The sequence below is a fragment of the Haemaphysalis longicornis genome, unplaced genomic scaffold (genome assembly GCF_048455015.1).
Source record: "Haemaphysalis longicornis isolate Haplotype H1 unplaced genomic scaffold, Haemaphysalis longicornis Haplotype H1 scaffold_2, whole genome shotgun sequence".
NCBI lineage: Eukaryota > Metazoa > Arthropoda > Arachnida > Ixodida > Ixodidae > Haemaphysalis > Haemaphysalis longicornis.
The window spans coordinates 239,536,829-239,552,999 of NW_027526295.1; the positions used below are offsets into that span (position 1 = coordinate 239,536,829).

The 16,171-nt window shown below is 47.4% G+C and overlaps 1 protein-coding gene across 1 annotated transcript; it reads left to right on the forward strand.

Annotated features, from left to right (window-relative positions):
* Nucleotides 1-7,931: 7,931 nt before the first annotated feature.
* LOC144170231 (uncharacterized) lies at nucleotides 7,932-14,729 on the forward strand. The gene is made up of 2 exons (XM_077699881.1): nucleotides 7,932-9,548; nucleotides 13,123-14,729. The coding sequence occupies exons 1-2, from the start codon at nucleotides 8,301-8,303 to the stop codon at nucleotides 13,663-13,665; spliced, it is 1,791 nt and encodes a 596-aa protein (XP_077556007.1). The 5' UTR covers nucleotides 7,932-8,300; the 3' UTR covers nucleotides 13,666-14,729.
* Nucleotides 14,730-16,171: the final 1,442 nt, after the last annotated feature.

Below are 16,171 nucleotides of genomic sequence, written 5' to 3' on the forward strand. Positions count from 1 at the left end.
GTTTTTTCCCCCCTTCAGGCTAATAAAGTAAACTTCTTTTTCTTGAAATAAAACCAATAAGCCGAAGGAGTCGTTGTAGGAAATACGTTAGGTACTGCGTTTAAAATATAGAAACCGCCCACCGTGGATTATAGGGTGGAAACAAGGGCGGGTGACTACGTACATTTTTCAAACCAGGAACAAGAAATGTAGTTCGACAGAGCACGAAAATGAGAATGATTGACGACACATGAACAACAGACGTAACTATGGATATACGGACTGTTGAAATAAAATCCGATGAAGGCAGATGAAGCTCGGTCTGATATGAGACAAGCAAACATGGAGGGAAAGGATAAATCCGACTGAAGCAGCGGTTTGAGGCCACTGAGCGCGTACATCCAATGGCTTATTATGTTTTGTTGTTACTAGCACCTGCAGCCTGCTCCAATACAGTCCACATATGAAGTAGTAGCTGCTGTGTTTTTGCCTGGGGAAATGCGTACAAAATTTTCATGGGGATTAAGTTCTAGGGTTTATTTATTTATTTATTTATTTATTTATTTATTTATTTATTTATTTATTTATTTATTTATTTATTTATTTATTTCAGCATGTCGATCCCCCCAAAATATTTGTTTGGTTACGGTTCGGGTTCAGGTGAATTCATTTCATTCCGGTTCAGTTCGGGTTCACCAACTGGTTCTATTAATGAGAAAAAAATAGTAGTTTAAAGCGACAATAAAAACAAAGTACATACAAAAACTCAAAATTCTGCTTTTTCCCAATAACAGTGGTGCAATTTCAAAGCAAACTTTAAACTATTGGGGAGATATTAGGAAAACAGAAGAAGTAGTGACGAATTACGAGCTGCATTTCCGTCCGGACCTTATGTTGTTCTACGGACTGCGTAAACAAGCCACCGCCAAGAGATATGTATGACGGTGGGAGATATTTTCTACCCTTTCTTCTTTTGTTGAAATCGAAATCCTCGCCATGGAATCAGTACTCATCCCGCTAGCCATCAAACTCTAGAGTTAGGCCTGCGTACAGCCGATTTTAAATACCAGAGTTTGATACCAGCGTGTAATACCAGTGGTGTAGCATAAGAAAAAAAAATCCTACCGCAGTTACGTGAATGTTACCAATGAATTCTAGTGCCACAATTTTGTCATAAGTAAGCTTTAGTTAAGCCGCACTCATTAGGCCTCCTCGGTTACCAGTCCCGGATCGTCCGCTGACTGCCCGAGACACGATACAGCGCTAGATTTTCCCATGCATTCCTATGGGACTTCCAGTTCGAACGCATTCCTTTGACAGCCCGCGGACCATCCAGGACTGGTAAATCGAGGATGCCCCATCGCATTATCGCTCAGATTACTGGAATACATTTTGCGGTAGCTATCACAGAAGTGTGCGTCACAGCGAATATTCCATCGTTCCGCCTGAGTCCCGGCAGCCTTTTCGTCCGCTAAGTTGCGGAATCTTATAGCAATTATGCCAATACAAACTGAAAGGGTAATTTGATGAGCGAAGCACGAGATGCAACTCTTGTTGGGAGACGCTTTTTGACAGCAGTACACACCGCCCGGAAAGAGTGACAGTAGTAGTAGAGCAGGAAGTTGGGCAGTCAGTAAATGTGCACCCCTGAAATAAATCAGAGTTGTAAACCGCAGGAACGCTGGGCGATGGGACAGTGTGGGACTGGCCTGCCTTTCATGCATGTGTTTTCTGATTTAGGGCTGTTTTTCCATCCAAGACAAATTACGTAGTACCGCAAGGTCGAGGAATGCAGTTTCTTGAACAAGGAATATGCGTGTGCACCATACGCTAACAGTTTTCCCTGCTATGACGATTACCTCTTAATATTTGTATCTGTTAAGAAACGCTAACTTGCCCGCCCTATCGTGATGAAAAACTGACGGTTATACCAGGAACCACAGCGCTCGTCAATTTGCATCGATGGCACGTTTGGTTGCGAAAAGTTGGACAAAGGAAAATATGTGAATAATTCAATATTCACCTAATGGTGTTTTGCTTATTCCATTTTGCTTATTTTGTGAGTAACAATTTAAAACAACGTGAGGTGTTTTTCCGTGGAAACACACTTTTTAAACATGTTGCCGCGTTCGATGCCCCGATGCTACATCTCTGCTCTGAGGCGCAGCTTATGTTGTAGAGCGGCAGTAATTTAAACCACTTCGGGAAATTTAATTTGCGTAGAAATCTCAACACGTGGGATTTTCTTTTTCCGTGTATACATAAAAAAAAAAAAAAAACGGCCACGGAGGGCGGTGATTGAACCCGCATCCTTGTGGTCAGCAGAAAACTGCTTAGCCACTGAGCAACTGCTGCTGGTCACACTTTTCGAGTATTTACACTTTCTAGGTTCGCGACCAGTTAAAACAGATCATGAAACGAAACACATTTGCGCAATTCAAGCGTGGGCCTTCGCCGTTGCGCAGTGGAGCAACTCTTGCAGCCTGATTACTTCTCGCAGCGAGGGAAGTGCAAAGTCGTTTCATATCGCTTGGGAGATGCCGAGAATGACACGTCGTTTCGTCAGCCTTGCACCTCTGCTCGCGCTACCAGCAGCAACATACCATTGCAACATTGGTACACATTCCTTTTCCCTGTTGCGACTATATGTATGCAAAGAGAGCGTTGATAGCGTTTTGATTGGTCTGAAGGGAAAAGTGCATGAAAGGGCACTAAGTTGATGCTACGTGAAAAAATAAAGCCTGAATGACATTGACTGTGCAATATTAACAGCGTATGGTAGAACCGTGTCGTCGTGAACCGGTAACCGTCATTTATTTCTTCGGTGAAGTTCCGGTTCGGGTTCAGCGAGCTCAAAAAATGCAGGTTCGGGTTCTGGTTCAGTTCCGGCAAAAATGCCGGTTCGGTTCCGGTTTTCGGTTCGGGGTCGGTTCCGGTTCGACACCCTGATTTATTTATTACATAGTGCATACCCATCAAGGGCCCAGGCTGCAAGGGGGGGGGGGGGCAACGACATAAAAACACGTATCGGAGAAGAATCTGTTGGTTGGCATCAAGGCTTGCAATGTGTAATGGTGGCAGCCGGTTCCACTCTGTTACGGTTCGAGGAGGGGAAGTGTATTTGAAGAATGTTCGTTCTCGCAACCTAGGGTGTAAGCGAAACCAGGTGCCGGGCTTTGGGTGGCTTAAAGGGGAACTGACACAAAATTTTGAAGGCGAGATAACTTCGGAGATAGATTGGTGGGAACACATATACATCATCTGCAAAGTATCAGCGGCGAATAGAGCCTAGAGCATATTTAAAATCAATTTTAAAGTGTACGAAACGCAACCGAGCAGCCAGCAGAGGACCACGCGCAATCGACACCCCGAGGATATTGTGTAAATAAACAACATCCAAACACGTCACGAGTTTGTGTTTGCCGCTTCCGCACTGCCGGCGTTTTTCGCCGGCTCGCCCGGCTCGCCGCTCCAATCGGAGGGCCGGAGGGCGGAGCTTCTGCTCTTGAGAACGAACGACCCGATCGTTGGCGGCGGAGGCGCCGTGATTTCGTCAGCTCATCGGGCAGCTGGCCGCGACCAAAGTTCTACAGCGATTCCAGGCACTCTGTTTCTATTACTGTTTATTACCATTGGATGCGAAAACGCGCCGGAGGCACGAAAAGCCCACTGAGCTAGCCGCACGGTCGCTGTGCAGGCGGCGGCCACGGCCACGAAGTGGCCCAGGCCGGCGCAGGTAGCTCGAGTGATAGCTTGTTACCGCTGCACGAAAGTGTCCCCAAGTCCCGACCATGGTGGCTTACATGAGAAAGGAGTTAATGATGAGATGGCGGGTTGCATTAAAAATTGTCATCTGCACCGCTTACGAGAGCGGCACTCGAATATCCGCCGCAGTGCTAAGCCGAACACATCCAGTGATGCCAATTTAGCGGATTTTTCGCTAAATCTGGCGGATTTCATTTTGTTCTGACGGGGAAAAAATTAGTCTAGCGGCTAGCGGATTTTTTGACGGGCCATTTTCATACATAGCGGATTTCTGGCGGATACCTCACGCAGTGCACCGATTCAAAATCGCCCTGCAAGAAGGACCTTACGACTTTGCTTTCAAGCTTGGTTAAAAAAGTCGTAATTCCGACAGAGCAGATTGACGTTCTGACGTGCAGACTTGAGGACCACTTGAACCCCAAGCCATATCTGGGCTACCTTTTTGAGACGTACGTTGACAACGTGAAAGCTCAGAAGACAGACGGGTTCTCTCTCGCAGATGAAGCTGTGATGCGAGAAAGCTGCATAAGGTTTATTACCACGCTAGTAGATCAAATCAGACAGCGACTTCCCTACAACATCACAGTTCTCCAGGAAACATCACTCTTATCGATCGAAAACGCTTTGTGCGTCATGAAGGAGCCATTGATTCTTCTGCTGGAAGCAATGGCAGTGCCCCTGGGACAATAGAAAAAATTCAAAACCAGTGGAGCAAATTCACCCCCCCTGAACTGGAAGCAAATGTTATCCAGGCAGTCGTTCTGGTGTGAAGTTCCCTCCTATGAGGACGCCTGCGGCGAAAACCTGTTCGCCGAGCTGGCCAGATTTGCCATGTCGATGCTCGTGCTGCCGTATTCGAATGCCGAAGTAGAGAGGACGTTTAGTCAGCTTAACATAGTAAAATCTAAGCTGCGGAACAAGCTGAAGCCTGAAACTACAAACGCCATCCTCGTCGTAAGAGCGGGGCTAAAGCGACACCAGAAACGTTGTTTTGATTACGAACTTTCCGCGGCAGTTCTTAGTGCCATCGGGACACCTGCAACGTATGTGCAACCAAGTCACCTTTCTGGTCCCTGAACAAGTACCACCGTTCCTGTAGAGATGGTATCAGACGAAGACCTCGGCGATGAAGACCTGTTTTTTGTTCGACCTGTGAGTTCTTTTTTTTTTTTTTTTCATCAGTCTGAAAATTTATAACTTTTAGCCTCATCTGTGATGAGGTTGACAAATGACGACCACCGCCGCACTGAAGCCTCAAGTGTTCTAGATAGACTCCTTGGAAGACTCTTTTATATATGTTATTTCAGCTCTCGTAGTTTTGGGGAGATTCTAAGAATGATAAAGGTATTTATCATACGAAATTGCACTGTTTTTCTAATAAAATAGGCTCTAGCGGGAAATTTAGCGGGTATGTTTTAGAATCTAGCGGAATCTGGCGGATTTATAATTGCTTTTTAGTGGATGTCTGACGCCTAGCGATGACAACACTGAACACATCTGTAGGCGGACCTGTAGGCAGACCGGCCGGCTGCTCCCAGCGCGCGTGATGCACTCGCAGTGGCTGCGTCACATCCGCGGTCGCTTTTTAATTAAGCGCCTCACGAGATCAGTACGTGGGGGCATTCGCAGAAACTGCCGTCGATGCGGATTCGACAGTGCTACGGCGGCTCTGCTCTGTGATATCCCTCCGACGGTCACGTGGTCAGCTTTGTTCACACAAAATCCACAAAATCCATCGTTTCGCGGCACTCGCTGAAACCTAAACTGCGACTGGGCGCATTGAAAATGCCTCTAATTAAACAACCGTCGCACGCTGAAGCAAATAAGGTTTTTACAGGTTATAAGTAGGTCACTAGCTACTTATCGGAACAAAAAAAAACAAGATGCAAAATTTTTGTGTCAGTGCCCCTTTAAGGTATACGAGCCAGGTTGAACGAATAGTTTGTTGTTCTCAAGTGACAAGAGAAATTTTAGCATTGACATTTTTCTTAGAAATTGCACCCTTGGAATACCGTTTTTTTCATAAGATGAGTAGGAGATGCAGGGCTGGATCGAAAAATTCAAATTTCCCGCCTCCGCAGTGCCAGCGCTCCTACTGCCTGAAACTGCGCCAGCGGGAGTTCTGTTCTTTTTGTGTTTCCTTTAATTTCGTATGTTGGAGCTGTTTTCGTCATTTAGAACGCGCCCCTTTTTTTTGCGTAGCTGCAGCCTTTCTGCACCATTTCGAACGCGCCATTTTTTCCATGCGCGGCCGCTTTTTTCGCTTACTATCGTAAAAACGAACCCAACGAGCGTTCCTAACTAAATGAACGCGTGGGCTGCGGGTTATATACACATATTTTACCTGAAATGTACACCCACGATAATAAGTTTATGGACCTCAAAAGCAGTAACTTTGGGTTATTTCCCTGCCACGTGGCAGCGCGGGATACTATGTGCCGTATTTTTCATTACCTCAGTAAATATACGACATATCACAAGCCCACGGCAGTTTGTCGGGCCGCGACAGAAAGAGAAATAAACTAAAAGTGCAATTTTCTTTGTCCGTAAACTTTTGATCGTGGCTTACGTACCTGCAGTTTTCTTTGCGCTAAACAACAGGGAGATGTATGACAAACGCCAGCGGTTCACGAGGTTCGAACGGTTATGACTATTTAAACCACGTGGTTTCTCGAAGCCTCAGCGGGACGGTACACCAGGCTCTACTTGGGTCCGTTGTCTCGCTGCGCCGCCTGATTCCGGCAGTGGCTTGGCATCGACCGTTAGCGAGCCACGACGACAAGGCGAGCCCATCAAGTGCTCTGCACTTAAGAAGAATTTGTCCGTACGGATGCGCACGTCACGGCGTGCCGTCGCCGTCATCGAGACCGGCTCCTAATGCCGCGGGTCACCCGACTCTCCACGAGGAGATTGTGACGGGTGAGTAGGCATCAGAGTAGAATGGCATGCCATTGCCCCACTTGCTAAGCAGAATCATGATCTATCTCCTCTTATAAATAAAGCATGTACGATCAATACAACGATCACTTTATAATCCTCTCCTATCTACTCATTTACAGATTTCTGTGAGAGGGAATAAACCGGTCCTTTACTCTCTGTGCGGGACCAACGAACGTTACTGAGGAGTGGTGTCTTTCTTTTTTTTTTCTGATAGATTAAGCAGGTTATGTCACATGCAACAAGTTACAGAAAACAGTACAATTAGTTTAATTTTATATAACGTTGCAATTGTTCCCTTTCACTGTTCCGATTGCAACCTTCAAGCATAAAATATGTTTGCTTGATTTTGTGCTGAGTGCCGTTATTTCGTCTTTGTCATTTTTCTTGGGCATTGCACTGGCTGATTCAATCGATAAGTGTTGGAATTCAGTTGCCCTTTCATAATAAAAAAAAGGACAGTGTTCTTACTTTGCCTGTTAGGTGGTTTCTTACGGCAAATGTTTTGTAAGGGAGTTTGTCCTGGCCTACATGCGTTCTTGAGGGCTCACAGAGGAATTACCAAAGTGTATCGACTGCGGTATCACATAAAGCAACCAAAAAACTAATTACAACATGCAAGTGCTTTCTAAGAGGCGTAGCTAGTAATTTCTCGCTAAATTTTCCAACAATTCTCATACTCCAGATGTCCAACTTGTTGCCTCCGTATTACGCCACTACGACTTTTTTTTTTAAACGGGTGACCAAAAAGAAAACAAAAATAAATTGCGCGCATGTCTGTTAGTTCTCTTAGTCATCCTTGAACTTACGCTGCATGAGTTTGACACACGCGCGATACTTGATGGATACGCGGTATAGTTCGGCATAAGGCGAAACCGTTTGCAACAAAAAAAGCACCTCGTCGCCACGTCTCTCGCACAAACGTCTATACAGGCGCCTGGCGTTACGTATTCCTTTCTCGCGACCCCGAATTCTCCCACGGGCGCAAACCCTCTTTCTGGGCGGGGCTGGAAGCCTGCCAGGGCTGGGACCGCGCCGTCTCGCACGCTCTGCAGCCCCGGGATAGTTGCATCACGTGCCTCGCCCTCCCCCCCTCCATTTATTTTTTTTTTGTATTTCCAAGGGTCCGGGCCTTGACGCCCGTTCGCGGAACACCCGAAACGACGACGGCCCCACGGTTGTCAGCAGAAGAGAAGCCGCAGGAGAGAAGCCCGCACTCTTGGCTTCAGTTTGAGCAACCGTTTCCTCGGCGGCCGCCTCCGCATTCCGTGAACCCGAGTCTCGCACCCCTGGGGACGAGCGCCCAGGAGTTCCCCCCGTAAACAACCCAATTGCTGCGCGTATGACGCGTCTTCTCAGTTATCTGTTGCGTCCAACGGAAGCGGTTCTTCTCGCCGCTGACGAGTAAGGCGCACTCGATCGCGCGTCCGCGCAGTCGCCCCCCCTCCCGAGGTCCTCGGAGGCTATCAGCCGAGTTTTGACAGCGTCAAGCTCTGAGCCGGCGGGCTTTTCCTCCTTGCGTGCACCCTTCTCGAGTGTCACGAGAGATTATATACGCGCAAACCAGAGCAGTCGTCCGCCCAGAGGAACAGCCGACGACGGTCGTCACGCGTGCAGTCATGGCTTCTTCAATGCAACGCGTAGTTCTCCTGCTGTTGGGAATGGCCGCGGTGTGCAGCGGCCAGGTTAGGCTGTACTCCAGACTCGACGACGTCGAGAAGCTCATCACCGAGGTGCGAGACCAGCTGCACGTCGAGAACAACCTGCGCACGACGCAGACGGTGCACTTCCAAATGGCGCTAGAGAAGGTCCAGAAGCAGCTCGAAGACGTCTCCTCCAAGGTGACGGCCATACGAAGCTCGAGCGCTGCTGGAAGCGGTGGAGGCGGCGCATCCCCCGAGCTCAGCAGCCGTCTGAGAAGCCTCGAGTCGGCCTTCAATGGCCTCCAGGGCGACGTGGCCGGAAAGGTAGACACGAGCATCGCAAAGCTGACCGAGGTGGAGACCAGAACGGCGCGGATGAAGGACGACATGGACAGCAAGCTGAAGAAAGTCATGAACGGCATAAACACCATCTACGACATGAACAAGGAGCTCAAGAACACCATGACCGCTTCGCGCGGGGCCGTCGCGGAGACTGCTCCGTCCAGGAATGACGGGTCCCGCCAGTACGGTGAGGCGGGCGACACCTCGCTGTCGTACCTCGTGGACACCATCGACGACACGCAGAGGAAGATGCACGAGCAGCTGGACGTGCTCAAGAACCAGATGGCCAGGAAGCTGGAAGGGCTCGAGGTGCTCACCAACAGCCTGATAGAGCAGAGCGACGCCATGCTGTCGGAAGTGGAGTCGCTCAAGGAACGCTGTCCTGTTAGCGGAAGTAACGCTCGTACCCTGGACGCCCCGGCGCCGACATCCGCGGGGGCTTCCAGAAGGGAGGGCCGAAACGGCACCGGCTCCGAAGTCGCCAACCGAATGCTTCTGGAGATAAAAGTCGGCCAGATGGAGATGAAGAGCGACTTCGGCAAGATGATGAGGGAAGTGGAGAGCAGCCTGAGCGACATCAAGCAGTGTCGGGGTTCCTACAGGGCGACCCCTGAGAGGTTCGAGCCCACGAGCAGGTCTCCCAAGGTCGTCGATGGGGACCTGACGGCCTCGGAGAGTATCGCGACCTCCTCCCGACGCGCTCCGGACGTGCAGTCGGTTGGCGAGAAGTGCGTGACGGCGACGCACGTCATGAGCCCTCGGAACTGCGCGGATCTGCGCACGGGCGGAGCGACGTGCGATGGCGTCTACATTGTGTACACGCAGGGCGTGAGGGCTGTGCGAGTCTACTGCGACATGACGACCGACGGCGGTGGATGGACGGTGAGATCATTGTTAGAAATAAGAGTGTATGATTAGCATTTCAAATGCTTTAGAGTGCCAACTAACGCTAGCAGATAAGTAGAGATACGTTCATTGAGGTAGTGGTTTAACCTCGTATTCACCAGCTGGGAGTTTGTTATTATTCAGTCTAAACAGGGTTTACAGACATATTAGTGATAAGAATATCTAAAGTGCGATAGCATTTCTGCAACCCAATACAGAGACGTGAGGAAATAAATTAACCCAGTTCCACCCAGCGTGAAATCTGCTAAAAAAAGTGGAGCAGAGGGTTGTCTTTACGAAGATTACAATTAGCCACGGCTTCCCTATAGCGCGTAATGTTAGGGCCGTCATAGCGACTAATTATCATATGAGCTGTTTTCAAATAGTTTAGGGAAATAACAGTTACAGCCTTTTTCTGTAACCCCACTCCCTCCATAGCTGACTAATTCTGTAACGTATACAACATCACTGTGAACTAATTACGACAAGTGAATGAAACTCAGCGCAATGGTAGAACGACTGTAGCGGCTAATTGTCATATTACTTGTTTCGAGATAATTTAGATAGCTCAAGAGTCAGAGCTTTTTCTGTAGCCATATTCCCTCCGTAGATAGCCATGCTTCACTGCGCTGCAGGAAATGTGGAAAAGCCAGCTTACAAAAACCAATCTTACAGCGATTTTAAAGTTGGCTTCACCTCTAAACTTTTGTGCATTCCTAAGAAGACACGATTATGGACAATATAAGCTGCCTTAAATCAAAATATAAGCCCTTTTTATTTTTGAATGATTTTAGAGGCGAAGCACCTTAAGGCCGAGGCTTGTCCGTCCGGCGCCCGTGCTCACGGCACAGCACCGTGTAAATCGAAACATATGTGAACAAAAGGTTCACAAAAGGTTAACAAGAACAAAATAAAAGGTTCACAAAAGGTTAGAGAGAGATAGAGACAGATAGATAGATAGATAGAGAGACAGAGAGAGAGAGAGAGAGAGAGAGAGAGAGAGAGAGAGATAGAGAGAGATAGAGAGAGAAAGAGACGCATAACACCATGTAAACGAAACATCTGTGAGCAAAAGGTTCACAAAAGGTTAACAAGAACAAAATAAAAGGTACACAAAAGGAGAGAGAGAAAGAGAGAGATAGAGAGAGAGGGGAGGGGGAGGGGAGGGAGAGAGAAAGAGAGAGATAGAGAGAGAGGGGAGGGGGAGGGGAGGGAGAGGGAGAGAGAAAGAGAGAGATCTCCTGGAAAGCCGTGCTTTGAACACAGCCGTGCTGTGTATAGGGAACTAGAAAACAAGTATTCTAGTTCACTATAGTGCTGTGCATGCGCGAGGAGCATTGGATTAGATTGAATTGGATTTGGATTGGATTGGATTGAAATGGATTGCATTAAATTGAATTGTACTGGACTCGATTGGATTGGAAACCGTTTTAGCAGCAGTAAGGACTCTCACGGGTGATTTACGGTAAGAACGATTCCCAGTGCTTCGCCCACTTGTCATGATTCACTTCCTGGAAATGCGTGAATTTTTTTTTTTCTATACTTTGGACTGGTTTTTTCGGGGCGGAGAAACCTCTCCGGAGAGAGCGTGACACGAAACCAGTTCGGACTGTCGTCAAGCTCAGCCCTAGAACATCTCCGCTGTCAATGCACGTAGCTTCGGATTACACTGTAATGAGTTTGCACGTAACGCAAGTCATTGTGTCATTTGCCAACACCGAACCTGCTTCACTCTGACTAATCCCCGCGGGCCCATCCACAATTGAATTTACAATATGTCGAGGTCGCTAGTGAGCTCGTCCAGTTTTCCACTATTTCTAATTCGGCCAATTGTTTATCTAAATTCATAACTGACTACCACGGAAAGGCCCCTAACTTGGAATCTTGGAATGACAAGCTTGTCGCATAGTTTCAGCAAAATTCTGTTATAGCCTATCTAGTGCCATCAAGGGCCGAATAGTGAAAGCCAGGGGTCGTATTGGAGTGAGAACACCTTTATAATGACGACGTCATTCCACTGCTTCCCTGCAACTAAGTCTCATACAAAAGCTCGAGGTGCGCCCCCCCCCCTCCCCCACTAAAACATTGCTGGTAGTCCTTTGCACCCCTTTTACCAACATTCTGTGTGCATTTAACGGGTGTTTGGTAAGGAGTGTGCTCGATGGACTTTAATGTCCCAACGTTCGCTAACGTGAGGAGCCCAATAGGGAGTGAGCATGGGGATCCCCAATCGGGAAGGAGACGCTTACGCACATAAAAGCGTCATTGTTCAAAAAATTAGCCGTGAATCCGTTTGCTTAGCTGCAAGTGTAGGTGAAAGGCGCTTACGCATATAAAAGCATTAATGTGCAGAAAATTAGCCGTGAATCTGTTTGCTTCGCTGCAAATGTAGGCGAAAGGCGCTTACGCACATAAAAGCATCATTGTGCAAAAAAATAGCCGTGAATCTGTCTGCTTAGCTGCAAATGTAGGCGAAAGATGACAGTCATCTGCCGCCCCTGCATAGTCACGCGTTCTCTTCTCTCCCCCTCACGCTCTTTTCATCCTCTTTCGAGCTCCCGTGATCTGCGAACTGGAAGGTTGCTCAATTCAATCCAATTTTTCCGTGTTCGCCCTCCTCGCGTGCCATCTGTTGGGACCGGGCCCGTCAGTGTTTATCTTTAGTTTCTGTTGTGTTGAGAGCAGGCCAAGCGGGTGTTCTGTTTTGAGTGTTTGCTGCTAATTCGCCTCTTTGGCGTCGTTTTTAAGACTTTTCTTTTTAATTTTCTATGGTAAAAACCAATCTACACGACGAAAATTTGGGGGGAAATGTGGACTCAGCTAGCACTCCATACACGTGGCTGGAGATCTTTGGAGAGGCCTTCGTCCTGCAGTGGGCACCATGATGACGATGATGATGATGATGACGACGACGACAACGATGATGATGATGGCCATGGCAACAGTTTCAGTAGTGGTTGGAACGTTCTTGCCTATACATAATGCTTGTTCAAGCATTCTTTCAGGGGTTTTTTGGTCAGGCAGTTGAGTTTACAGACAGACAGACAGACAGACAGACAGACAGACAGACAGACAGACAGACAGACAGACAGACAGACAGACAGACAGACAGACAGACAGACAGACAGACAGACAGAACGATATTCTGTCGTTTAGGTAGTCCAACCAATTCCAGAGAGATATGTGCTACAAATGTCAGGCGTTTGAAGCACTTCTTCCTTCTCCCGAGCATAGCCACAGAATAGCTCACGCTGAAATTTGCGCATCGCTGTACGGTCGACCTTCATTTTTAAAGGAGACAGCGCCTTAAAAGGGGCCAAAAATCCCTCTATACCAATGTAAGAAGAACAACTTAAACCGTTCGTAGAGGTATGCGAATAATTTAAATGTTCCAACAAGTTTTTCTGTGTACAATCTGCTAAAACTTTTTAGTTGTTATTTAAAATTTATTTCAGACTTATCACTCCACTCCGGGAGTTTATTCCAAATCGATCTGTTTTGAAGCTACAGTTTCTTGTTTCCAACTCAAGATGATCGCTTCTCCCCTTCTCACGCCTCCGTCGCTTCGCAGGTGCTGATGCGTCGCGGCAACTACACCCGCTTTCCGCTGACCTTCGAGACGGACTGGAGCAGCTACAAGCATGGCTTCGGCGACATCGAGCGCGAGTTCTGGCTGGGCAACGACCTGATGCACATGCTGTCCACCGAGCATGACATGATGCTGCGTGTCACGCTAGAGTCGTTCGAGGGCGAGCGCCTCGACCTGGACTACGAGGCCTTCGTCGTGGGCTCCGAGAACGAGCACTACCGGCTGCGCGTCGGCTCTTACATGGGACCGCACCCGCGCGTCGGCAACTCGCTGAGACGCCACAGCGACCAGCACTTCAGCACGGCTGACCGGGACTCGGCCCGCCGGCGTAACAACTGCGCCGCCACGCACCAGACCGGCTGGTGGTTCCACAGCTGCTACAGCGTGCTCCTCACGGGCGAGTACACCAAGGAGCGCAGCGCGCCCCCGACCAAGGGCATCCGTTGGCCCGCCTGGAAGACCGTGCCGCTCAAGGCAGTCGAGATGAAGGTGCGACCGCTGAACTTCCGCGCTCCCTCAGCCTGAGACTGTGCCTGATCCTGAACTTGAGCCCTTACACCTGCCCTGAGCCTGTGCCTTCGCTCCCACTTAAGAAGTTGAGACGCGAGGAACGCTTTTGTCTGATGTGTTGAGTCGCTGCATGCTCAAGGCTGTAGGTGTCAAGCGCTGCGGTGTTGACATGTTCGGGAACTGGAAAGAAACGAATGCGATATGATTGTTTGTGTTCAGAAGGGAACGCCGACAAGAATACTTGATGTGTGAACGTCCCATGCATTAACTTGTTGGTGAAACCGCTTGAGTCAACGCGCATTCTCCCCCTTCGAGATTGAGGTTTTGTGCCTCAAAAACCAATAAGCGCCAATTGTTAACGGAAAGCCGCTAGTTAACTGATAAGAATAAGCAGCTGGTTGATGCAGCATCGCGAAAGAAAGTGCTGGTGTCGTCGGATCAAATGATAAGCTACATAAACAAAGGCGTTGATTCATTGATACAGTGCGTGCGTGAAAGGGTTACCTCATCCAAACGATTATGAGCACGCTACGACATAGAAGCATATTCTGGTATCTATAAGTATGCTGGCTACGAGTGACCTTCCTGAGTGCATTTATTATTGGGAGATTGAAGATATGCCAAACGCAGCCTTATACTTCCGTCAAAAAGTACCCGTAAATTGAGGCTTCCGGAAAGCTCTCTTATGCCTACTGAATCTCGCTCGTGACACAGAGTACAAAGAAACAAATCAGCCACGTGAGTAAGAACGCAGTTATTCGCGTATGGCGGAGACAAGGAACCCAAGGATGGAAAAAGTAACGGGGCTCCAACTTGGATTTTATTCGCGTATAGTGAACAGTCTTTAACCCGGTGAGGCAGGCAATCAGGTAATAAGTGTTGGTACATTTTATGCCCCTTTTGTTCGCAGGCAACGATCCGACAAGCCCGCAGGCGTTTTTTGAGATTGTGGTATATGTGAACTACGCGTTATTTGGTTTTCATGCGTGTGATGATGATGATGTAAGAGTGATATTTTTTCACTTGCATTTTTGTTGTGTATTTTTAAATTAAACTGTGTTTCATTTCATGCTTGTGCATTGAGTTTTCGCCGGAGTTTTTTTTTCCCTCGTGACGGAAACGAAAATATTCAACCTAACATACTAAATTTACCGTTATGGTACTCCGCATACATTTTACAAAAGGAACAAGTGAGGTACATGCCAACATTGAATGTTTGTCCCTTTGTGAGAGGTACATATTTCGAAATTTTTGCTTTACTAGCAAAACAAGCGCGACCCTTTGACGCAAGACTTTCAAGGGGACCTGTAGAACGATGTGCCTGTTTAGGGCCTCTTCAGGCCTTACTTTAGTATAGGCAGCTACAATATCTGAACACCGATGACTACCCCGTAAGGAGTAACAACTACCGTACACAGAATTAATTTTTCAAGTTCTTTCAATGTGTGCGTTGCAGTGCCTCGTGTACTTTCTCAGTTATCCGAATTCGTGGCTTCTTGACTGCTCCCCACTGCCCCATTGCGAGCAGCAGACTAGCTTCTCGCTTCTCTGTCTGGCCAGAAAAATCATCAGAGAGAGAGAGAGAGAGAGAGAGAGAGAGAGAGAGAGAGAGAGAGAGAGAGAGAGAGAGAGAGAGAGAGAGAGAGAGAGAGAGAGAGAGAGAGAGAGAGAGAGAGAGAGAGAGAGAGAGAGAGAGAAATAACTTTAATTTGCACCCGTCTACAATGACGAGGGAGGGGGCACTAGCCTAGACCCCCGTTCATCTCCCTAACCGGCGGACATGCCAGAAAATCCCGCGCCACCAATAGAGGCGTTATGTGAATTGGGACAGCAACGCCAGCAGCAATTAACGCAAAGCCTTTTTATTATTTTTACCCCTGAACTGTTCACTTTAATCCCCAACAAATATGTAAGAAGCTGACAGCATTTTGATCATAAAGCACCTACTTAGAGCTAACGATGTTAGGAATTATGTCAGCTTGTGTACAGCTTAAATACGAAAAAAAAAATTTTAGATTTTCATACCGAGACACTGGATGCTCATTAAGCACAAAAAAAGCTAATCGAGATTGAAATAATTTAGTCTGTATTCATGTCAATAATAGTTGGCTGTACGAAAGAATTTACACCATAGCCGGTGCATGACTTTCACCAAAAATGTGTAACCATCCCGAGTAGTGTAGTCGGGAGAAAGTTGCTGCCTTTTGTATAGATGATTTAGACCTTGTGCGTATACTTGTGTTCTGGGACAGTTATACGGACAACTAGGTTCCCACAATTCTTCGTTAAAAGATGGGTGTGTGTTTGTGTGTTGGCGTATATGTTTTACGAACGTGCAAGAGACGGGGTTGCAACAAAACTACTTCCCACAAAATGACAGCATAAAAGTGTATATATATATATATATATATATATATATATATATATATATATATATATATATATATATATATATATATATATATATATATATATATATATATATATATATATATAGTGTCGCTGGCTACCACCCCCAAGC